The 23,293-nt window shown below is 32.9% G+C and overlaps 4 protein-coding genes, 2 non-coding genes and 1 pseudogene across 7 annotated transcripts; 4 read left to right on the top strand and 3 right to left on the bottom strand.

Moving 5' to 3' along the window:
* Positions 1-2,177: 2,177 nt before the first annotated feature.
* LOC114398035 (bifunctional fucokinase/fucose pyrophosphorylase-like) lies at positions 2,178-8,700 on the bottom strand. Its single transcript, XM_028360147.1, has 6 exons — positions 7,931-8,700; positions 6,926-7,290; positions 5,913-6,039; positions 4,807-5,817; positions 3,289-4,022; positions 2,178-2,763 (listed from the first exon to the last, which is right to left on the bottom strand). Exons 1-6 carry the CDS (start codon positions 8,448-8,450, stop codon positions 2,371-2,373), a joined length of 3,150 nt encoding a protein of 1,049 aa, XP_028215948.1. The 5' UTR covers positions 8,451-8,700; the 3' UTR covers positions 2,178-2,370.
* TRNAV-AAC lies at positions 8,700-8,773 on the bottom strand. Its single transcript has one exon. It is a non-coding gene; the product is annotated as a tRNA-Val (tRNA).
* A 1,173-nt stretch (positions 8,774-9,946) lies between these two features.
* On the top strand, positions 9,947-11,836 carry LOC114398924 (annotated as a pseudogene).
* Positions 11,837-14,167: 2,331 nt separating this feature from the next.
* On the top strand, positions 14,168-14,857 carry LOC114398036 (calcium-binding protein KIC-like). Its single transcript, XM_028360148.1, has one exon. It carries the CDS (start codon positions 14,299-14,301, stop codon positions 14,677-14,679), a length of 381 nt encoding a protein of 126 aa, XP_028215949.1. The 5' UTR covers positions 14,168-14,298; the 3' UTR covers positions 14,680-14,857.
* A 2,091-nt stretch (positions 14,858-16,948) lies between these two features.
* Positions 16,949-17,021, top strand: TRNAE-CUC. Its single transcript has one exon. It is a non-coding gene; the product is annotated as a tRNA-Glu (tRNA).
* Positions 17,022-17,164: 143 nt separating this feature from the next.
* LOC114397952 (ATP synthase delta chain, chloroplastic) lies at positions 17,165-18,193 on the bottom strand. Its single transcript, XM_028360040.1, has one exon. It carries the CDS (start codon positions 18,068-18,070, stop codon positions 17,414-17,416), a length of 657 nt encoding a protein of 218 aa, XP_028215841.1. The 5' UTR covers positions 18,071-18,193; the 3' UTR covers positions 17,165-17,413.
* A 1,876-nt stretch (positions 18,194-20,069) lies between these two features.
* On the top strand, positions 20,070-22,332 carry LOC114399538 (ras-related protein RABA3-like). Of its 2 annotated transcripts, none has more exons than XM_028361739.1 (2): positions 20,070-20,567; positions 21,778-22,332. In XM_028361739.1, the coding sequence occupies exons 1-2, from the start codon at positions 20,314-20,316 to the stop codon at positions 22,136-22,138; spliced, it is 615 nt and encodes a 204-aa protein (XP_028217540.1). In that variant the 5' UTR covers positions 20,070-20,313; the 3' UTR covers positions 22,139-22,332. The 2 variants fall into 2 exon arrangements, with proteins under 2 accessions (XP_028217540.1, XP_028217539.1); XM_028361738.1 differs by having other exon boundaries at positions 20,079-20,567; positions 21,682-22,332.
* The last annotated feature ends 961 nt before the right edge of the window (positions 22,333-23,293 follow it).

Here is a 23,293-nt window from a genome sequence, read left to right on the forward strand (position 1 = left end):
TGGCACAAACTGATAGCGACGATGATCATGATCATGAATTGATGGATGATGATTAACAACGATGACCCTTTTGTTTTGGTTTTTTTTTTTTCACTCTTCTCTTAACAGTTGACCCGTGAGGGACGGACAATGATGTCTTAACTCTTAATCCTTGGGATGGGGTAACTAGACAGATAACTTAATTATATTAGGAGTAAAAGTTTTATACACCATAATAATTTTATTTGATTTAACTAATATTTTTTTTCCTAAAAAATATCTAATGTATCTTATTAAAAAAGATAGATAACTTAATAAGCATGTTAACGAAATCATCTATTATATGTTAGTATGTAACTTATACTATTATACTACTAATAATTTTAGAACAAATTATCCCAAACATTCTTGTACTTTCTTTAAAATTCAAACGACATGTGTATTTTTTTAATTTTATAGTAACTTTCCTTAAAAAAATATACAATGTAATATATCTCTTGACTAACAAGGGGTATAATTGTGATGTATTTCAAATATTTTTTTTAGAAGATGTATTTCAAATAATTAAAAACAAAGGTAAGAACATTATGTGAATTTCAAAGAAATCACTGGAGGCGATATCAATATATTTTACTCATAACTTTACATATAGATAGACACAGAGAGGTTATTGGAAAAAAAATAATTAGTATTGTTTTAATAGTTAATGTATGCTTTAAATTTATATTTTAACCAAATTTATAATCCTTTTTATATAAATATTATTCATAAATAACAAATATTAATAATTAAAATTATATTATAAATATCATTTATAAATTTATTATAAAGTATATTTTATGCAGTATGATTTATATTTGTATGTTGTAATAAACTATCAAAGTTTACGTGCGTGTATGTAGGAGCAATAATATGTTGGAGAGGAAGAACCGAAGAAGTTTCTGCCGCAAAGCAACCCATGAGACTTTGGATTCTTTGCCACATGAACAAGTGATACCTCTCTTTTCATCCTTTTTCGCACCCTTCTTTTTCACGTTATCGCTTTTGTAAAGAAACAATGAATTAAAAGATTAATAAATGGCAAAGATGAAAAATGATTATCACAAATCGCGTTCTCTCTCTCCTTTCTTAGTGTGCAGCAGAATCATGTGTAGGAAAATAATGGGGCTCAATTCTTACGTTTATTAGTGGTTAATTTATTTATGTCAAGAGTGATTTTACATGGATTTTCAAACTGTTATCATCTGAAATCATAACTCTTACTTTCACGATTTCATAATAATTTAAGATACGCTTGCAGAGTGACCACATGCACCTCACCTTTCATTAAGTTGACCAATCATCTCATCAGAGACCAGGCAAGAAAATTTTTATCCTCCCCCAGAGACAAAATTTATTGTTAGTTTGCATCCTTTCAAGCATGCTTGTCAATGTTGTCAGCTTTTTATGTAAAAATAGGTTGCAATAACTATCAGAGGGTTATTGATGATAAACAGTTCTAACAAGATTGTTTGATTAACGTGGCCCATAATTTTGTTTATTGTTGTTGATATTGGATGTCTGCTTTGCTATCTATCTCATGGTAGAGCAATTAAAAAATCACAGTATACATTTTAATTTTTTTATTATTTGAAAATTCTGGACAGAATATGCCTTCAGAAAGTCACCATACTAATCACTCTGTTAACTCCTGATTTGGTCTCAAGATCCAGGCAAAAGTGAAGTATGAAGTAACTTCTAAATTCGTACATCTATTTTCTTTAGGCAGGCATCTCACTTTAGAAGAAAGAACCAAATTCCTGTTTGTGTTATTCCATTTCTCGTTTTGTTGCTTCTTTATAAATTCATATATATATATATATATATATATATATATATATATATATATATTTTATTTTTTTTTTATTTTTGTGTTTCACATTATTGAAATGATATTTCAAGACTTTTGTGAAAGTGGATGAAGTGCAGCACTAACTACAAAATTACAAAACCAAATCATTGTTTCGTTGTTTTGAGTTTCTAATATTAAAATAAAAATTTTAATATATTGGAAACTCAAAACACAAAAAAATTTATTAGAAACACAAAATAAAATCCGATCATTTATCAACAACTTTAATCATGTTTAAGCCTTCTATGAATTTAACAAATATCCAGTCTATTAAAAGAATTTTTTGAATTCAGGTAAAAAACAAAAATCATGTTAAATATTTTAAAATACAAATAAGATAAACATAATTAAGTCCTTAAGAATAACAGATCTTATTCAGTAAGAATACATTAAGAGATATAATCTCTCTCAAGAGAACGGACCCCAATTCAATATATGGGTAGAATATACAAAGAATGGTAAAATAAATTGGATCAACAACAATACAACTCATTCTAGCACTATAGGAATATCTGCCAATCATATACTTTGACTTCAAAATGTTTCTCATCTTCTAGTCTCCGCCTCAGTTCCTTGGCAAGCTGTGCATCTTTTGCAAGTAACAGGGCAAAGCCCCCACCACCAGCTCCAACCAGCTTGTAGCCACAGCAGTAAGGAGTGGCAAAAGAAAATAGTCTGTCAATAAACTCGTTGCTGCAGTAAGGGTCAAGTTCCTGATGCAATCTCCAAGCCTCCAGAATGATCTCACCAAGTTCATCTACGTCACAGTTCATCAAAGCTTCTCTCCCAATCTTCGCCAGTTCAGCAAGGCGCTTGATGCTCGACACAAGAAGGTTATCCCGGCGAAGATATCTAACAACCACCTTCTGCAGCACCTTATGTGCAAGTCGAACCTACAACACAGTTCAATGTAGAACCGAAATCAATGGTTAATTTGTGAAAGTGGATGAAGTGCAGCACTGGCTACAAAATTACAAAACCAAATCAAATTTGTACATTATAAATAAGAAACAAAAAGAAGCATATCCCCTCCTGAATTTTAATTGGGAAAACTAGTGTTACCTGTCCTCACTATTTTGCTTCAATACATCGAGAAGAAAAATGTTTCTATACATAGGATATAACGTACACAAAGGGTTTAAAAATCTCGGGGGGCTAATAGACAACAGTGACAACAGTCACAACACAGATATAACAGCCTTACCACTCTAATCTATGAAGTAAATTTCATAAAATCCACATACAGATAAATTTATTGTATCCTATCAACAAAAACTTTCTAACAAACAGTTACCCAAAGATCATTATTTGCCTGATCAACACACTAGTGTACATGTTTGGTTTTCAAGTGAAAAAGTACTTTTTGAGGCAAAAGTAACTATACAAAATGTATATTTATATAAGAAACTGATACTTACTTGACCAGTAAATACCACAAGAAGCCGTTGCTGCAACTCGGAAATCAACTGAGGTGAAGCCAAAAGAGGGACAACTTGAAGCCGCAGTGGAATTCCAGGAAAGCTCGAAGTACATTTAATCCCTGGGTACAAACCCCCTATTTGGTCCTGCCAGCCACCTCCAGTACCCATAAGTTGTTCTAACACTAAAACAAGTCTAGCAACATTCTCCGTGCTGTCATCCCCATCAATTATTTGGAGAAGCCCTTTAACCACTGCAGCAGCTAAGATACTAGAAGTACCCAATCCACTGCCCCGGGGGACATTGGCCCATGTTTTGATGTGCATGCCCATATCTACAAGAATGTTGTCATGAATAATTCCAGTCACAAGTAATGCAGATTTGACCAGCCGAAATGGGTCATCTCCATCAAATGGTGCGCAAATAGACTTATAATCTCCAACAAATAACTGGTTCTCTGCATCATCAGTAAATAATATTCCTTCTGCTTTAGTTGTCTCTATGATGGTGCCAATTGGAGGAGAACCTTCCAAGCTTATTGCCATATTCAAAACACATCCAGCACGTTCAATGCTCCATGGAGGGGTATCACTCCAACCCCCAACAAAATCTACGCGAACTGGTAATTCTACTTTTACCCTTCTAGGATGGAAAGGAAGATGAGTGCAGTTATCATGATGATTATTCTGGAACTCCTGACAGGAAATGCTACCAGGAGACTCTGATAAATGTTCTACAGGGGGAAAAAAGAAACACAGGTTTCAGCCTCAGAAAATTTGTTTTTCTAATTTATTGCATGAATGAAGAAGTAATTGTTTCATTATTCATGATTTCATATACAGGGATAGAGAATATGGTATTACAACTAATGAAAAAAACTCACTTTAAGAAGTTGTAACCACTCTTTTGGTGTCAAATGATCCTGAAATTATCATTCTTATTCTTATAGATATATTATTCTCCATTCCTGTATTTGGAGAGGTAAAAAACAGAGAGAATACTCTGAGAAATTAATATTACCCACCATTAATTGCACATAGATGCTATTCCTAACATTTCACTAATTTATCTTCCATAGAAAATTTGGGTATTCAATAATCAATAGTTTAATCATTATATTAATTTCTTTAAACTAGTAACGACACTTTAGATTTTCATTCATTATTTTGATACAAACTGGTAGCTTGTAGTTTTATACTAATTATCCTAATGTGCAATTCATTATGACTTAAAGTTAAAAGTTAAACCTGACCTGTAGAAAGCAAATGATCCTTACTCTAAATATAATTTAATATCGCATTCTCATAAGTATTTCTGTAGACATCTTATTCTATGTTAAAGCAAAAATCATTAAATGAATCATATTTATTTTCTCCATAACTTGAGCAAAAGAAGTCATCAACTTGTTCCAAGATTCCTCTCTGTTCTCCTGCCAAAAAATTGAATGCAAGATGCACTAAATTGTTGCAAATTTGTTTTATGAGTATGACATCTTGGGGTATGATTATAGCCTATACCTTTGAATCCATATCTTACTGCTGACGCAGTTTCATCAGCCACAGCAGCCCAAACTTTGTGCTCCAACTCGCATGCCATCCCTTCATCATTGCAAGCACGAAGAAGATCAACTTGCACCTGATATGCCCGGCTTTGGGGAAGTATATTAGAGTTTTGCTCCTGAACTATTGGACACATAGCTAAGAATTCCTTACATATTTCAACTCCAGAACCCTCCTTTTGAAGAATTTCTTCGCATAACTGCGACAAATTGCGCCCCAGCATTCCATAGCTGATGCAAGCTTTTGCAATTCCCGCCACAAGATCAGCTTGATGATTACTAGAATCTATACATATTCTTGAAAAATCAATTGATCTATGCAATTCCTCCAAACTGATGCGCCGGGAATATTTCCATAAAGGAAGCATGGATTCACTTTTTTCATTGGCTAAGCCCATCAACCACATTGCTACCTCGACCATTTGGGCATAAGGAAGTATGGGGAAAATTTTTGAATTCCATAAATACTTTTCAGGGCCTGAGGAGCCCCATAAGTCACTTTCTTGAATACCTAAATCATGTAAAATTTTCTTCCAAGGTTTCCCACAAAATGTACCATCTTTAGAAAGTGAACTTTTGGGGTTATCATGAAGGCCACAATATACTAGGACCAGCTCCCTATTTCCAATCAAGGGAACCTCCCAAAGACAATGGCGATCTGGAAGCATGAACTTGATTGAATTTTCAACACTTAAAAGGTTGTCTAGAGAGATATTCACACCAACCACTATACATAAGGAGCCAATATGTATTCCACCACAAATGGATGAATCATATATGAGAGAATCTTCCCCAATTGAGACACCAGGAGCAATTTTACTAGAAAGAATAATAGCAGATGCTGTAATATCAGATGCAGTGGTTGCTGGAATAGAACATAGATGTCTTCTACCAACCAGTTCTGAACCAACACCACTAAGTTGCTCTAAAACTTCATTCGAGGTGCCAAAATGCAAGAACAACAGATCATCTGTAATGGGAAAATATACGGAAGAGTAAGATTTAGTACAGATAGATGTGAGGATAAATGCAGATACAGATAAATTGCAATTAGGCTTGACATACAGGCACAGTAGCTGAACATCTTCCTCTTTCCCAATTTATTGACCAGTTCTTCACCCAAAGGACGCTTTCTCAGCCACTCATGCTTTGCAGGTACCCAGGCAGCAACCAGATCTTCATATAAACTCATCTACACAACAAATAATTTGTTCTTAGATAAAATACTTCCATTGTTCTGCAAATGAATAAGAGCCCGAAGTGCTTCAGTAAGAACAAATGTGCAGACTTCATAACTATTTAAATAACACAAAATTATTTGTCAATTGTAATGTACTGCTGATTTGAAGAAATATTAACAAAATGAGTAGTAATCATGCTAGAAAGGAGAAGTGGGATAACCAAACTATCTAAATGGGAAAAATAAATAAATAAATAATCAACAAGTATTATTTGTTAAATTGGAAAGAAAATCTAGTATTGTATGTATGGAGCTGAACCAAATAACTGCAGTAGGACCTGCCGACCTGAGTCAATATCTCCAAGAAACAGTAAATATTGTTACCTAAAGGCATGAATAGATATCTCTTGACAACAATGCATTTGTATAATTTACAATGATATTTTACTAAACAAAAATTTTGAGATCCTTGAGTTGCCAATCTGGGAAAGTTTTATTTAACCAAGACCCTGGCCCAAGGAATGGGTCTCCCATGTATGCTTGTAGAGATACCCGGTCGAAGACTAAAAATTACTAACTTCTAGGAGCTCTCAGACAAAGCTAGACAAAGATATGATTGACACTGGAATGTATAGAAATATTCCTTGGTGTATTCATAACATTTAAAAATTTATGATTTGTTTGGAAGAATGGAAATGTGCAAAAAGTTGTAAAACACGAGAAAAAAAACACTCCATAGTTATTTTATAAAAATCAAATAAACTTAGTATCACTCAAATTGTTTTCTATCCCTGTATGCAAAAGCATAACAAAGAATTAATTTATTCATTACTTTATTCTCTTTTCTTTTCCATCTGTAAAACTAAACAATATGTCCATAGCAAACTATGTAGTATACCTCTTTTTTGCTCTGCAGGAGCTCTGAAATCATTTGCTGGCAGGAACATGCGAGTGTAACAAGCTCCAACCATGCCTTACCTCTAACTGCTATTATTCCAGTATCAAGAAGTGTTCTACCATCAGCTAAAACTGCCTTACTTTTAACTAGCTCATCTACAGAAGGTTTCTGCAGGAGATTGTCTACTAAACTGACTGCATAACTTTGAGTTGAATGCTCAGTTTCAGCCGCAACAATTACTCCATGGTTTGCAGCAACATCAAGGGTGATTGGAACAGTGATGATGCAAGAAGTGTCCACAGGAAGAGTCATAAGGGATGCATCAAAACATGGGAGTACATCACCAGTCATGGTTAGCATTCCACCTGTGGACGTTGAAAAAGATCTGTAAGCAAATGCCAGCCATAGCTAACACCAGAGAAAAAGACCAGCAATTATTGAATTTATGGTTAAATAAATTTTGTGACCAATTTCACATTGCAAATTTTAAAAATACATAAATAAAGAATTCCCTTAGACATGCGAGCATATTAGGATGGAGACAAAGAACGGCAGTGGTGAAAATTAAAACTTCTGTGCTGATAGAAGTTGGATGTCTAGTTAAAAGGAAGAAAATACAGGGCAAAGTTAAGGACAAAACTTACATGTAATTCCTTAGGTGTTTTTGATGTTGTTCTCCAATCAGAATTGGAGTTTCACTTCAGTAATTTGTATAATAAAGATTTGCAGTAGAGTTCAACAGACATTAACAAGGTAAAACTCCAATTTTGATTAGATTCTAAGTTTTGCCCCCAAAGTTAACAGTTTGAACATTTTAAAATGCTTTTGGGTCATATTTTGTGACATGGCATGCAAAGAAGTAATTGATAAGCTCTTCCACGTAAAAGCTCGTGTCATAAATTTAATCAGAAAACTTGTTGGAAATAAGCTTAAAAAGTGGTAAAGTATTCCAAATTGAAATGTATATATGTGTGTGTGTGTGCGTGTGTGTTTGTGTGTATGAACCTTGATTTCCAAAAGCTTGTCTTGCACAAGAAGCAATAGCAAGTATATGGTCGAAGAGAAGGGGAACGGGGCCATCAGGGTCATCTGAAGCCAAATAAGGAAGCGGCAGGAACACTTTCCCCATAGGATTTGCCCACGGAACCCGTTTTGAATCACCTCCAGCATGCAGCAACAGTATATGCTTCTTCGCCAAAAGAAAAACATTTGTATTAATGCAGCGAGCGAGGGCATGGATGGCATTGAGAGTGGCGGCGCCGGATCCGATCCTTTGGCCGAGAGGGTCGGGGACGGCGAGGGTGACGGTGGAGGCAGAGATCCGACCCATCCGCTTGGCCCGCTCCAGCTGCCAGTTGTACAATTGAGCTTGTTCGGGGCTAGCGGCGGTGAGCACAATGGCATCCCACGTTGGAACCCGACACGGGTCTCGCACCGACAACCTCAGATGGTACCATGATTTCCGCAGAAGGGACGCCAAGTCCTCCTTCTGTTTCACCCTCCACCACCTCTTACCCCTCTCCATCTCACAACACTCAGTGTCAGCTGCCAAGACCACCAATCAAGCAAAATTAACGTTAATTCTTGGCCGACATTTTCACGATAAAATAACAGCGGCAGTTGTAAACTGATGAGAAAAAATTAACGTTAATTGTAAACTGATGAGAAAAGGACAAAAACGGTCAATGAACAAAAATTAACGTTAATTGTAAACTGATAAGGATCAAAACCAAAACGACTCAAGCAAAATATCGCCAAATAAAAACGACAAGCTTGGCGTCGCCCGGACTCGAACCGGAGACCTTCAGTGTGTTAGACTGACGTGATAACCAACTACACCACGACACCCTTTTGACAGTGATACTGGTAAAAAGTTATTTATATTTATTATACTTTATTTGGCAAAGGAGAAAACATACTTTAAAATGCTAATAATTCTATTCTTATTTTTCTGTTTAATACTATAAGAAAAAGTTTTTCTTACATTAAGTTAGTCATTGTGTGTTTGTTTTTCCTAATTTCTAATGCATGTTGAATGAGAATCATATTCTTTACAAAAGATAGAAAGAAAAATGCACCTAACTTTTTTAAGTGGTAGTGTGATATTTAGAAGCATTTGCAAATAAGACTGAATTGGTTTAAAATTTAAACCTTTTTTTAAGCATAGTCAAATTTAAATTTATCCTTTATAAGGTTGGTTTGGTGGTTGAAGGGAGAGAAATGTGTACATTTGAACCTCTCCCAATAACATTCTAACAAAATTAACAACTAATATTTTTCAATAAAAAATGTTTGATACACATTATTAACAATGAATCATGGATGGAAAAATAGCAAAACTATAATATTTGTTCTAAGTTGAGCCTAAAAAATAGAATATTGTGTGAATGATGGACTTAGGTATTATTCGTAGGAAAATTGACTTTAATATTTGGGATAATATTAATCATCTAGTGTTTATGAACTAGTTAGTTAATGTTGGGGAATTGTTTTGATTGTTCAACCTCTTTGTTCCATTTCAATTTTTTTTTTTTTGCCTTGCATTAATTTACCACCTAATTAACCAAATCAATTGTTGAGTTATGTACGAATTGAAATAACCAATCTTTTTTTTTCTTTTTCAATTGTTGAGTTATCTACAAGTAAAATGTTCAAGTTACCACACAAGTGTTGCCATATTTTCTTTCGCAACTAAAATCGTTTTCACAAATTCTCTCTCTTTTCCTTCCCAACCAACATCTCCAACCACACAAAACCTTTTGCTTGTTTTTTTTTCTTTTTTATATTTTTTAAAGAGATTTTTCTTAGCAAATGTTCTAACACAATACCATTCTGTTCAATTTTGTTTCATTTTCAAGTTTTGGTACGTATGTTGGTGAAAAAATAGATTTTGAGAGAAAGGTTGTTTCGAGTTTTGTTTGAAGATAAATTTTTGCTATGATATGGAAGGTGGGGTTTTGGATTTAGATTCATTGCCTCCAACCATTCAAAGATTCTTAACCCATTTCTTTTTTCTCAATATTTGGCAGTTACAAGGGCTTTGATGAAGTTGCTTGGAACCAAGTTCGGATTGATGAACTCCAACAATCAGTAGATGATCTTGCAAAGCTTTATTCTGAAGTTAATCTATTAAAGTCTCTAAAACATGAAAATATCATAAAGTTCTTTAATTCTTGGATTGATGGTAAGAAGAAAACCATTAACATTATTATTGAGCTATGCACATTAGGAAATTTAAGACAGTATGTTCTATTGAACCTATCGTCCTCTTCTTTTATGTTGTTCAATTGTAATATATATGGAATTATTATGTTTATTTGGTTAACAGATATTGTAAAAGACATAGATATGTTGATATGAAAGCCATAAAAGATTGGGCTAAACAGATACTTCAAGGCTTGGTATACCTTCATAGTCACAATCCACCTATTATCCATAAAGACTTGAAATGTGACAACATTTTTGTGAATGGAAACCATGGAGAAGTTAAGATAGGAGACCTAGGTTTGGCAATTTTCATGCAACAACCAACCGCATGAAGTGTTATTGGTGACATTATTTTCCTTCAACATTACGATTTCATCACACAAACCTTATTTACAACACTAAATTATGTTTTTTTTTTGTCATTTTCTGTTGTAATAGGGACTCTTGAATTTATGGCTCCAAAACTATATGAAGAGGAATACAATGAACTTGTTGATGTCTATTCTTTTGGGATGTGCTTACTGGAGATGGTAACTTTTCAGTACCCATATAGTGAATGCAATAATCCAGCCCAGATTTATAAGAAAGTAACCTCTGTAAGTATATAAATTATTGACATTTTTTTTTATTGCATACTTGTTATATAAACTATTACTCTTAAATCTAGTATGTGTTTTAATTCATTTTACTGTAGGGCATTGAACCTGCATCCCTTGAAAAAGTGAATGATCCTCAAATTAAGGAGTTTATTAAGAAATGTCTTGTTTCAACATCTAAAAGATTGTCAACAAAGGAGCTTCTAAAAGACCCATTTCTGCAAGTTGAAAGTCCAAAGCAGTCAATCCTTGATCATTTACATTTATCTAATAAATCTTTGAAAGTTATAAACCTTTCCATGTCTGATAAGCTATCCATGGACTTAGATGTTGACTATCAATTCATATCTTTGAGTACATGTGTTGATGAAAGCAACCAAGAAAATCCACATTGTTCAATTCTTAAAGTTCAAAGGACGTATAAGAATAATTAATTTAGGTTAAAAGGTACAAAAAATGGAGATAAGTCAGTATCATTCATCTTGCGTATTGCTAAATTTATGTGGTGAGTATATATTTTTTTTCATCCTTCAATTTTTCCTTCTATTTCCTTTACTATGGAGAAATGGTGGAGCTTGGGAAGTGGCGAACATATAAACTAGTTCTAATATGTTTTCATGTTGCTCTTGTTCTTTTGTATGATAGTAACACACTTTTGTTACTTATAGGTTGAGTCAGGAATATACATTTTCTCTTTTACCTTGAGACAGATATTGCAATCTCTGTTGCCTCAGAGATGGCTGAAAATTTGGAGTTAGAAAATAATGATGTAGCTTTCATAGTTGAGCTTATTGATTATTTGATAATGGAACTTGTACTAGGGTGGAAACCCTCATTTGATTATTCCTCGAATGGAGGATTAAGTCAATGTGATGGTTCTCCAACACTTATAGATAATCAAACCTCAATTTCATTTCCATGGGTTCGTGCTCTTGCTAGTGTTCCATCTGAATTAGTTTTAGATCAAGATAATTGCTTTAGGTTTAATACTACTAAAAAAGAAAGTTTAACAACAACTCCAAAGAGCTACATATTTAATGTTGTTGATAAGGATACTCTTGAGGGTAAGCATAATTCTTCTTCTACTTTATCTAGCTTAAAAGAATAATATTCAAAAGAATCCACAGTATCTAACAGAGCCATTGAAGATACATGCATTAAAAAAGATAATTGTCTTAATTATGATGTTGCTGTGAGTTTCAAAGGATTAAGTTGTTCAACCTCTGAAATAAAGCTTGGAGATATGCATTTTGAAGGCTATAAATTGCATACTACAAATTGCAATGTAAGCAAAAGCATTGAGATAAATGAATTATCAAAGAACTCACACCATATGACTTCAACTTTTTGTGAAACACCGGATCATATTAGTTTCACAAACAACTGCTTTTCTTTATCTCTAACTCACAAAAACATTGACTTTGAACTAAAGTTTAATGTTGAGGAAATTGAGTCACAGTATCAACATTTGTCTCAAGAACTTTTAAGAATGAGGTCAAAGGCACTAGAAGCCGTTGAAAAGAAATGGATAGCCAAGAAAAAAATGATTACTCAATGACTTTGACCTTGCCTGGTAACTTTTTTTGTTATTGCCTAAGATGTTTCATTGTTGTAATGTTTGTAATATTAAATTTGAGTTGTGTACTAGATATTGGCTTTTTTTTAGTGAAAGCTAGTATCCTTACTTTGAACCTATTTTTAATGTTTTGGAGGAATAATTTCATTAGCATTATATTAGAAAATGTATCTTCATGAAGTAGTTACATGCTTTGGACAATATTTTTCCTTTTTTTAAAAAAATGCCTCAAAGCCTTCGTCACAAAGCATGACCTTGACATCTACACTATCGTTGTTCAAGTCATCATCTTCTACCGCAACCTCATGCAAGCCATCACTAATAACCTATCCTAAATCACTTTAGTTTTGGGTTTCCTAAGTAATTAATCAAATAAAAAATAAAATAATATGCAAAGATTAAATTTATTAACATATTCTAAAAAAGGAATGCATCAAAGACACCATTGATCATATTCAACAAGTATCCTTGGATATTGGAATAGAGCAACTTTGTTTGTTGTGGGGGCTGTAAAGGCAGTTGTGCCCAGCGGGCTTCTTATGTCCACACAAAGGTCTCTTTCGGCAACAACATCGCGCGAAAGATGTTCTTTTTTGTCTTCGTTTGTCATTGCAAGCAACCCCAATTTTATGAGTAACAAGGGTTTGATTCATAAACTGGAGAGTCACAAATGGATTTTTGAAGGGGTTTTGATCAGAGAGAAAGCATAACATATATTCATGGTGACGAGAGTTAAAGTTTCAGATTTAGGTGGAGGTGGAAATTAGGGTTCACTTGTGAGGACTTAAAGGTCATTGTCCTATTTTATTATTTTTTTTAAAAAGTGATTTTTAGAAAGAAAAAAAATGGTGCCCCAAACACCATATTGCCTTGGTGCACACTAGAGTCAAAAATTAGAATTATATTTTTTTAGAAATTGTTAAAATTTAATAATTCAAAATTTAGATATTGGTGGTTCAAAACTGTTGGTAGTATTTACAAATATGAATCATTGGTATTTGAAACAGTAATGACATTAATTTCAAACTGATAGAAAGGGCAAGATTGAGATAATTTTGAAAAATAAGGGATCAAATTAAACTTTTTAATAATAGGAGATCAAATTAAACCAAATAAATAAATAGAGAATCAAATTGAACCTTCTAATTTGCATAAGTAACAATATCAAAATTGGACGAAAAGAATATGAATGAGACATTTTAAAAATTAGAAGACCTTATTGAAATTTTTAAAAATAGAAATTTACAAATAATATAATCATATATTGATGTTGGTATTGATTAAGATGGTGGTAAATATATAAGAAAAAATTATTAATTAATTCAAAATTAAAATTGAAATTTGCTCAAATTTAAATTGATAGTATTTTTTTTCCCACCAGGATACCTCTATTAGTAGTTATAAAGTTAGATACTAGTTTTTTTCAACATGTAGATATCTCCAAAATGAGTTTATCCCCTTCTAGTTTCAACAAAATCTTCTCCATACATTTCACTGTCTAAAATTTGAAAACATAATTAAGAAAGTCAGCTATGTACCAATCATGTTGGAATTAAAATGGGAATGAACATTAATGAAATAATAACACTTAAAAATATCTAATATAAGGCCCTTCAAAATATAATTATTTTCTACAATAAATATTATTTAGCATTTTTCACCAAAAAAATATTATTTAGTATTTAATGACTTTTCCCCCTCAAATAAAATTATCTTTTCATCGCATCAATTATTTTACCTCCCTTATTATAATACTAGTGTTGTACACAATATTCTAAAAATACAATTTTTTCTAGGCTGAACAATCTTACACTCTTGAAAGTCTACCACAAGGGATTTTTCATTTTTTGAAAGGCCATCTATCCACCCACCTAATTCTCATTAATTGGTCATCACTATATACAAGAAGTCTTCTAATGTCACTTTCTTCTTCCACCTTTGTTTCCACGTTCTACAATTAAAAGAAACAAAGATTCCTTTCTGCTCCAAAAACAATGGAAAGCAACCAATCGGCTAAAGAGATCACGGTGGAAGTAGAAGAGTTCGAGGACTTGCTGCCTGTGATGGCAAAGAAGTTGGATGTGGAGACCTTTGTGTCGGAGTTGTGTGGGGGTTTCAATCTCCTGGCTGACCCAGAAACAGGTTTGATCACTGGTGAGAGTCTCATGAGGAATTCAACTCTGTTGGGTATGGATGGGATGAGCAAAGAGGAAGCAGAGACCATGGTTAGACAGGGAGATCTTGATGGGGACGGGAAGCTCAATGAAACTGAGTTTTGCATCCTTATGGTGAGGCTTAGCCCTGGGATCATGGAAGATGCTGAGGCCTGGCTTCACAAGGCACTTGAACAAGAGCTCACCAAATCCTCAACTTAAAATTCCACCCTTTAGAAATCAATTGTAAGTTATATATACATCAATAAGTGTGTGTGGCTGTGTACATGTGTCTTGTATGTATCATGCAAGTTAAATATACTCATTTGACACTCCATGAATGCTTTCTAAAGGGAATTTGAGTATAATAAAATGAATCTGTTCAGTTTGTTCGATTATATATTTTTCTTGCTCTTCTAGCATTCGATAGTTTCATCTTTTATCAGATACAGCTGAGTCTCCCAAGTTAAAAGTCAATCAAATCTATGATCTATGCAAATTAGAACATCAGTGTAAGTGATAAAGTGAACTCCTGAATTAGTCCTCGAGATTCATATATGTTAAAAACTTTGGTAATTCTTAATTTTGTAAAATGTTATTTATTTTACTCATTTTTCATTTTATTTTGCACGGATGTTTTACATTAAGAAAACTAGAATAATTAACACTTTTGTAAAAGTAGGGAATTAATATATCAAGAACTAAAATGAATTCCGTATAATTTAAAAAATTAAATTAAAGTTTACTCGAGTGATGATAGTAGTGCCACGAGCTAGTAGTTGTGTTACTATCAGCTCTAAATGCCAGAGTCAGATCGATCATTTTAGTGGTTGGACGTATCTAAATGACGCAAGGATTTTGTCCAGTTTTTCGTTGAATAAGAGGGGCCTATGCCCAATTGAAAAACTCAAGTCCAGAACAAAAAAAAAAAAACTTAATGGTTGGCCAATGGTTGAAGAAGGGTGAATGGAGGGAGAAGTCACGGATTCCAATTTTTCAACTGATAATTTTAATAAAATTAACATTTTTTATAAAAAAAAAATAATAATGGCAAATGAATAAAATACCTGCGATGTCTACCATATTCAGGATTCCTATGGCTACCATAATCAGGGCTCTTGCGTCTGTCATAGGCTGGTCCATTGTACCTATCATATGCAAGGTTGTATCGACGACCGTAGTCAGGATTTTAAACTTTATTTGCATTGTAAACCTTATTTCACGGATTCTAAACTTTGTAACCTTAGAATAGCTATTTTGGTCATTTCTCATCTTAATTTTTATTTATTTTGAATAAAGAAGCAAGAGGTCTTAAGTGACAGCTAAAAACAAGGAAATTATGAAGAGTTACACATCATTTGGAGCTTGAGGATGGCTTTTTGAGGCTTAAGCATGACATTTCATGTCAGGCTCAAGTATGACTATTGTGAGGCTTAAACTCCATGCTTCATTGACTCAAATTTTCAGCCACAAAGCGGCACCAATTTGCTTGGTATGCTTGTCAAGAAGCTATCAAGCAACCTCACTCCCAAATTTGTCATAGGAATTAGGAAAAAGAATTTAAGCCACACCAGAATTAAAATCATATACAATAAGGTTTTGTTTTATGACTTAAAAAAAATAAAATGAATTTATTTTATTTTTAATTCAAACAAATATAATTATGATAATTAATATAAACCATGTAAATTAGAACATTCAGATTTTATATTTTTTTTTTAATTCTGATTTTGTGAATATTCAAATTTTAATGGATATTAAATGCAATTAATATATTTTTATTTGTTTTATTTTTTATATTAAATGCAATCAATTCAAATAATTTTATTAGATGTACCAAAAAAACTTTTAATTATGATTACATTAACAAATCAATCCATTAAGCCATTAAATCTTAAAAATGTTTTTTTTCCTACCATAATAAACACAATAATTATTCCATTAGCCTAATTATATGTTTCTGGATTATTTCGTTCAATTACTATAAAAAATGGAAAAAATCATAATATAAACTTTCAAACATCAACAAATCAATCCATCAATCCATTAATTCTTAAAAACTATGTTTTCTATTAGAAAGTAAAAAAGAAAACATATAAAACATTATCAAACTAAAGATATCCTACATAGGACAACAACACCTCACCTCCAGTAATAACAATTTTATGAAACATGTATACATAAAAAAATATATTTAAATATTTATTAACATATTTACTAACATATATTTATTCAAATTTAAACTATAATTAATAATATATTAAAATTTTAAAATGAAATAAAAATAATCTTATAAATTATAAAATGTGAATTTAATACCTACAAAGTAGTACAAGACACTAAGTTAGTATAAGGTAAAAGCATATATTTTAAACTTTCTAAATGAATATACTAACAATAATTTTTCAAATTATTAATTAATGTATTATAACCGTGAGACAGTCGTTCTTTAATTAATGTATTATATATTTATTAGCTAGATTGTAAGCATTCCGTTGTAGTCTAGTTGGTTAGGATATTCGGCTCTCACCCGAAAGACCCGGGTTCAAGTCCCGGCAACGGAATTAAGATTTTTACTATATTTTGTTAGTTTTTTAGCTGCACCCACTTTAGCATTCGGCAAGAAACCTAGTGAAATTTTGCCAGTAAAATTAGTCCCCATTTGATTGTTGCTTATCCAATCCATGAAATCAAATAAAGCAAGAGCTATAGCGAATTGTAATTTGCATAGAATTGCAAAGTATTAGTGTTGCATTTTGCATAATGCAGAGTATGAACAATATTTTTCCAATAGCAGTGCTCTTGCGTTTGGCATGTAAATGGGCAAAATAAATTCTAGTGAAATTTCGCAACTAAATATAAAGTCCCCATTAAATTGATGCGTGCGTACATGAAATCAAAAGAAGCACAAACTATGATTGATTGATGAAATCAAATGAAAATGGTGACTTTGATTTCACATAGCAAAAGAGGGCATACTCTCTTGAACCAAATTCCTTACCTTGACTCTCACAGCCCCACTCAATTGATGCACGCTCTTTGCAATCCCAAACAGTTGATCTTCCCTCATCTTAGTCTTGGACGAAACCAAAACCATTTGAGTCCCACAAAGCCGATCGTAAATCCTCTCGAACTCTTGCAGCACCTCCTTCACAATCCCCACCTTGTTCTTCTTCAGCAGCATCTTCAGCAACGCCACCACGTGCCTGTGAAAGTTTCCCTGCTCAACCGCGGGTGACTGAAACTTGGCACCCTGCAGCAATTTCAAGAGCCTCTGAACATCGCTGTGAACAAAGTGAAGGGAATTGCTGTTGTGGGCGACGTCCACCAGCGCTGCCGCATACCCAGTAGCGGGATTTGGATGGAAAGTTGGAGAAGACGGTTTGGGTTTGAGGGGTGAGGGGGAGAATGGAAGAGAAGGGGAAGATTTGTGGGAGAAAGTTTTGGTTTTGGGGAGAAAATTGGGTGTGGAAGTGGAGAAAACATGATGTTGTTGTTGTTGTTGGGAACGGGTGGGGGATGCTTTGAATCGATAGAAATCGCGATTTGTGAAGGTTGATGATGGGAGTGGGGGAACATTGAGGGTTGAAACAGAGGATGATAGAGTATCCATGGGAAAGAGTTTGAGTCTTAGATGGACAAGCTTTTAGGTTGTTTTGTTTTGTAGGAGAAGGTAACGACTAACGAGAGGATACGTTTTGGCCACCGGATCTCATCTTCTTCGGGGTAACCTAACTAGGTAACTATTTCAATGTTTCATAATCGTATTTAGTAAAAAATTGTCCTATTTTATTGAATCAAAAATGGATATGAAATCAAGACCTGTTGCGCCACGTTTCAAAACTCCTTCCTTTTTTAGCTTTCACAAATATAGAATCTATATTAATTATATATAATATTATATGGACGTTAACTATTTATCATATGGATTTTGAGTTTCTTATTTGTTGATAATTGATATACTTTTTAATTATATTCCTAATGTTTTTTAATTTTTTTAAATCATTATCTGTCATATTTATTATCTTGTAACTCTTCTTTAATTTTTTTTCATGTCCAAACAAATGAAAAATAAATTGCTACAGCTACAATTTATATATTTCGAAATAAATATAATGATTATAAATATAATTTCATGTTACACAAAATATTATTTACTAAATAAATAGGTTTTATTATTAACGCAAAATTATTAAAACTCTTCTACTTTTTAAAAAACTACAAGACCCTTCTCACAAACCTTCTCTCATAGAATAATAAAAAAAACATTTTTAGTTATGGAAGATAATAAAAATCAAGCTTGTTTCCAAAAACAAGTTTGACTAATTAACAGCGACATCATATATGTTTTTTTTTCATTGTATCAAGAAATTTACATTAAATTTAATTAAAAAAATTAATTTTGAAATAAACTTTCAAATTCAATTTTAACTAAATCGTTTTATGGTATCAAAACAATTCAAAATTAAATTTATAACCACTCATTATTAAATCGTCATAAAAATTTTGCGAGGAATGCAACAATTGGTACTCTACTTACCAACAATCATTGTGATTGTAGGTCGTTGCAGCATATATGGGTCATGCAATATATATACTTCACTACTTTTACCGTTTACAAGCAAGAAGTGATAATTCTGGAGGGTGTTAATCGTACTATACCAGTTCTGTCGGTGCGGAAAATCCCAATCTGAGTGTTACTGTACTGATTGCTATGTCCTCTAGATGGATTTTTAGAATGTTTCTTTCATAAGCATATGGTCACTGTGATGGGCCTTTTTGAGGGATCGAAGTTTAATACACCCTCCCATCATGTGTGGCTGGAAGCCTGGAACAAATGGTGGGCCATGCTCATGCTACATAACATTATGGTCCTTCTATAAGTTTTTTAAGAAATACTTGCCACAGAAGAACATGATCCAATTTAAGATCGCATATTTTCTAATATAAGAAAATCACATTTTAAATATACTTCAATGAAGTAACCACACAAAAATAAAAACTATGGTTTGCCTTGTTACACCTTGATTTCTGGACTGTTCTTTTTAAAATTAGTTCGTTCTTCTGTGTCTCACCACTTGAGGATTCATCATGATACCAGCAAAACAGCTAAGGACACACAGATAACATTATACCCAAGTTAGAAAATATTTCATTGTTAGCTAGCAGCTAGTGCATTCGCTTCAGTGATGCAAACGAGTTGTTTTAGAAGTCCTTAGATAATTACAATTTAGAGAGCCATTTGATAGATATAATCACATAAATCGACAAAAAGCTAAGGTCGTTATGAAAAAAACTTAAGAAAAAGGAAGCAACTAAATATATATGAACTTGACATTTTAACCACTCAATTAATCACATATGATTCTCAATCCCTTTCCCAAGAATCAAAACTTCTAGAAAATTTTGATTAATTGTCTGCATTCTTTTTTTCCCTTTTATTGTTAGGCTAATAAAGAATTGAACATTGCGTTGATGTATCTACATAGAGATACAGTGGTATCTCAGTTGCAGAAGGTAATAATGCCCCCACAATTTTGTCATACAAATATTATTATATTTGATGTAAAGTGCATTCAACTTGATAAAGCATTAAAGGGAGACAAAGACCGGGCCATTACTTAGCCTATTTCCTTCTTTTGCTACCAGTGATTCAACAGTGATCTTGTTCGTTTTATCTTTTTTTCTTTTCCAACCTTTTTCATATTCTTTAACTTTTTCCTGCTTAATTACCTCCACGACCAATTGGGAAGATTGAACCAATGTTTTAGAGGCTATAGTTTGGGCAAGAAAGAAGTGCTTTATTTACTTAATTAATTTGTTTTCAAGGTGTTGCTGATCGATCTTGGGAAGAAAATGAATCAGGAAATGAATGGGGTTGAGGCTGAGAGGGTGAAAGTGAATGTGCATGACAAAATAGATTACGTGTTTAAGGTGGTGGTGATAGGGGACTCAGCAGTGGGTAAGACTCAAATACTCTCAAGGTTTGCAAAGAATGAATTCTGCTTTAACTCAAAGTCTACCATTGGAGTTGAGTTCCAGACTAGAAGTGTGACAATTAATGGCAAAGTCATCAAAGCCCAGATCTGGGATACTGCTGGCCAAGAAAGGTTCATTCCATCTCCCTCCTTCTCATGCTTCATATCTATGTTTGATTTTGTCCATCCCTTGAAAGTAAGGGAGGGCATGCATTGAGTTTCCATTATGATACTAACTTGAATACTAGTATATTTAATAATGTAATCCCAGTTTGACTTATGAATCCTACTAATACTATCATATTACACAAGCACATCACATGTTGAGTTGTTGACTTTGGTTGTACGGCTTTTTCTTTTCCTTTTCCTGATGATCTGGTCCAAAAACCACATCAATATTTTACGAGGGAGACCCTTAACAGTACTGGAAGACTGATACTTGTTGCATCACGCATGTGATGTTTGTTAGCTCATCAAATTTGTCAGATTCGAGATACTGACAATATCCAGCCCTTAAAAAGGTTACCTAGAAAAACGTAATGAAATTAAAATCCCAAACTGGGTTTTCCTTTAAATGGAGGGAGATCTACTTAGATGCAAGTATATAACTGAGCTGGTTGAGTCACTTAATTGATAGAAATTTAACCCCTCCTTCTTTTGGGTTTAAAAAATCAACTCTCATTTTTTTAGTGAAAAACATTACCTTCCACGTGAATTTGAATTTAATTTTCATGTATTATAGATATAATTTTTAAAGTATATATTATAAAAATTAATAAATTTATCATATATGATAGTAATATGTAATTTAATGAGAATGTAAAACATTTTTTATATTATCAGTTTAATTAGATTTGAATGTAAAATAGGAAAAAAATACATTAAGTTATACAAATAAAAACTTGGCTAAGCTGAGTTAGACAAATCTTCGTAAGTGGGTATTCAGCTCTCATTTTCTAGGAAAAGCAAAATCTTTACTAACAATTAATCTAATGAATTCATATATTTGAGAAATGGTTGGTTTAGCTGAACTAAATAATTATTTATTTTTCTTCTCTTTGATTGAAAAATTAAACAAAAAACGAATAAGAAAATTGTAACATGTGATCTTTTTTTTTTTTTTCTTGTGTGTGTGAGCTGGGATGATATGTGATCTTCATTCTGCCTTTAGTTAGCGATCAAGAGAAATTGATATAAAAAAAAATAACAACAATAAAAATGTGTAAATGTTGTTGGTCTGATGTAGGTACAGGGCAGTGACAAGTGCATACTACAGAGGTGCATTAGGGGCCATGCTAGTGTACGACATTACTAAAAGACAGTCTTTTGATCATGTGGCTAGGTGGGTTGACGAATTGCGAGCACACGCCGACAGTTCCATTGTGATCATGCTCATTGGGAACAAAGGTGACCTTGTGGACCAAAGAGTGGTACACGCCGAAGATGCAGTGGAGTTTGCAGAGGATCAGGGCCTCTTTTTCTCTGAGACTTCAGCTCTCAGTGGTGAAAATGTGGAGAGTTCCTTTTTCAAGTTGCTGGAAGAGATCCATAGGGTTATCTCAAAAAGGTCCTTGGAATGTGATAATGGGAAGGCCAATGCTGACAACAATGTTGCCACTCTTAAAGGGTCAAAAATAGATGTAATCTCAGGTGCTGAATTGGAAATTGCAGAGATGAAGAAGTTGTCTTCATGTTCTTGTTAAGAGAGAGGAGTGAAAAGTACATGCAGTAATTGCTTTTTTATATATTGTATACATATGATATGGGGATAATGTGGTTGGTGAGGATCATAGATTTCATCTGTTTCTTGCATGCTCGGAGTTAAGGAGCACTAATATTCTGTTTCAATTTGATTATTACTTATTATAGCAACAGCAATGATTTTATGTATTGTTTATACCTTCTTTGGAAAAAAAATAAGTTAAGAGCTTGTTTTTACTAAACTTTTTTTTTCAAATTTTGATTATTTTTTTTACTAGGGTGTGGCTTTTTCAAATTTAGTCTTTCGTATTTTCTTTTTCTCAACAATTTTTTAAACGCAGTTGGCTCGTTGAGTAGGATTGCAAATCTGACCAAAAATATAGGGATTGCTATTGGCCCCAACCAACATTCTCAAACTTCAAAGATATATTTTCCAACAATGCACAATAAAAACACACTTTCATTGCATTGAAGGTGCAAAAAATATTATATACCAGAATCACAATTTTATTGTGTAATGTACAATCAAATTCTGATTTCATTGTATTCTTTTTCACACCCCACTAGTTTAGCAAAAGTATATTTTTGTTGTGTAGTTGAATGAATGAAAAAAATACACAACGAAGTCACAATTTCATTGTATAAGTGGGGGTCAATTAAAAAAGTACAATAGAAATTTGATTATATTGCACACTATACAATGAAATCAAACTTTCATTCTAAATTATTTTTTCTTAAAAAAAATACAATAAAAATATGGTTCTGACATATAAATTGTTACACATCCAAATCATTATTTAGTTTTGTCACAATTCATATTATATTACAGAATCATGACGAATTTGTAATACAATAAAATCATGATTTTATTTTGTCACAAATCATGTTACACAACAAAATTATGGCGAATTTGCAACACAACTGTATCAAGATTCCATTTTGAAACCGTTTATGTAACAACAAAATCATAATTGGAACCAAAAGCAATTTTAAAGGGACAAATATCAATTCCCAAAATATAGGGACATGCTAGGTGCACCCAGCAACATTGCTGGTGCACCCAACAATTAAGTGAATGGGCAAAATTGCCCCTGTTAAAAAAAATAATTATTCTTCCGGAAGAAGGTTCTTCCGGTAGAACAATTTATTCTACCAGA

Source organism: Glycine soja, chromosome 19 (genome assembly GCF_004193775.1).
Source record: "Glycine soja cultivar W05 chromosome 19, ASM419377v2, whole genome shotgun sequence".
Lineage (NCBI taxonomy): Eukaryota > Viridiplantae > Streptophyta > Magnoliopsida > Fabales > Fabaceae > Glycine > Glycine soja.

Coding starts and splice junctions, on each gene's coding strand:
- LOC114398036 (XM_028360148.1), top strand. CDS start 14,299: ATGGAAAGCAACCAATCGGCTAAAGAGATCACGGTGGAAGTAGAAGAG.
- LOC114397952 (XM_028360040.1), bottom strand. CDS start 18,070: ATGGATACTCTATCATCCTCTGTTTCAACCCTCAATGTTCCCCCACTC.
- LOC114399538 (XM_028361738.1), top strand. CDS start 20,314: ATGAATCAGGAAATGAATGGGGTTGAGGCTGAGAGGGTGAAAGTGAAT. Junction 20,568..21,681: donor GATACTGCTGGCCAAGAAAG/GTTCATTCCATC, acceptor GGTCTGATGTAG/GTACAGGGCAGTGACAAGTG.
- LOC114398035 (XM_028360147.1), bottom strand. CDS start 8,450: ATGGAGAGGGGTAAGAGGTGGTGGAGGGTGAAACAGAAGGAGGACTTG. Junction 7,291..7,930: donor ACAAGCTTTTGGAAATCAAG/GTTCATACACAC, acceptor CAACGTCCACAG/GTGGAATGCTAACCATGACT. Junction 2,764..3,288: donor TTGTGGTATTTACTGGTCAA/GTAAGTATCAGT, acceptor ACTGTGTTGTAG/GTTCGACTTGCACATAAGGT.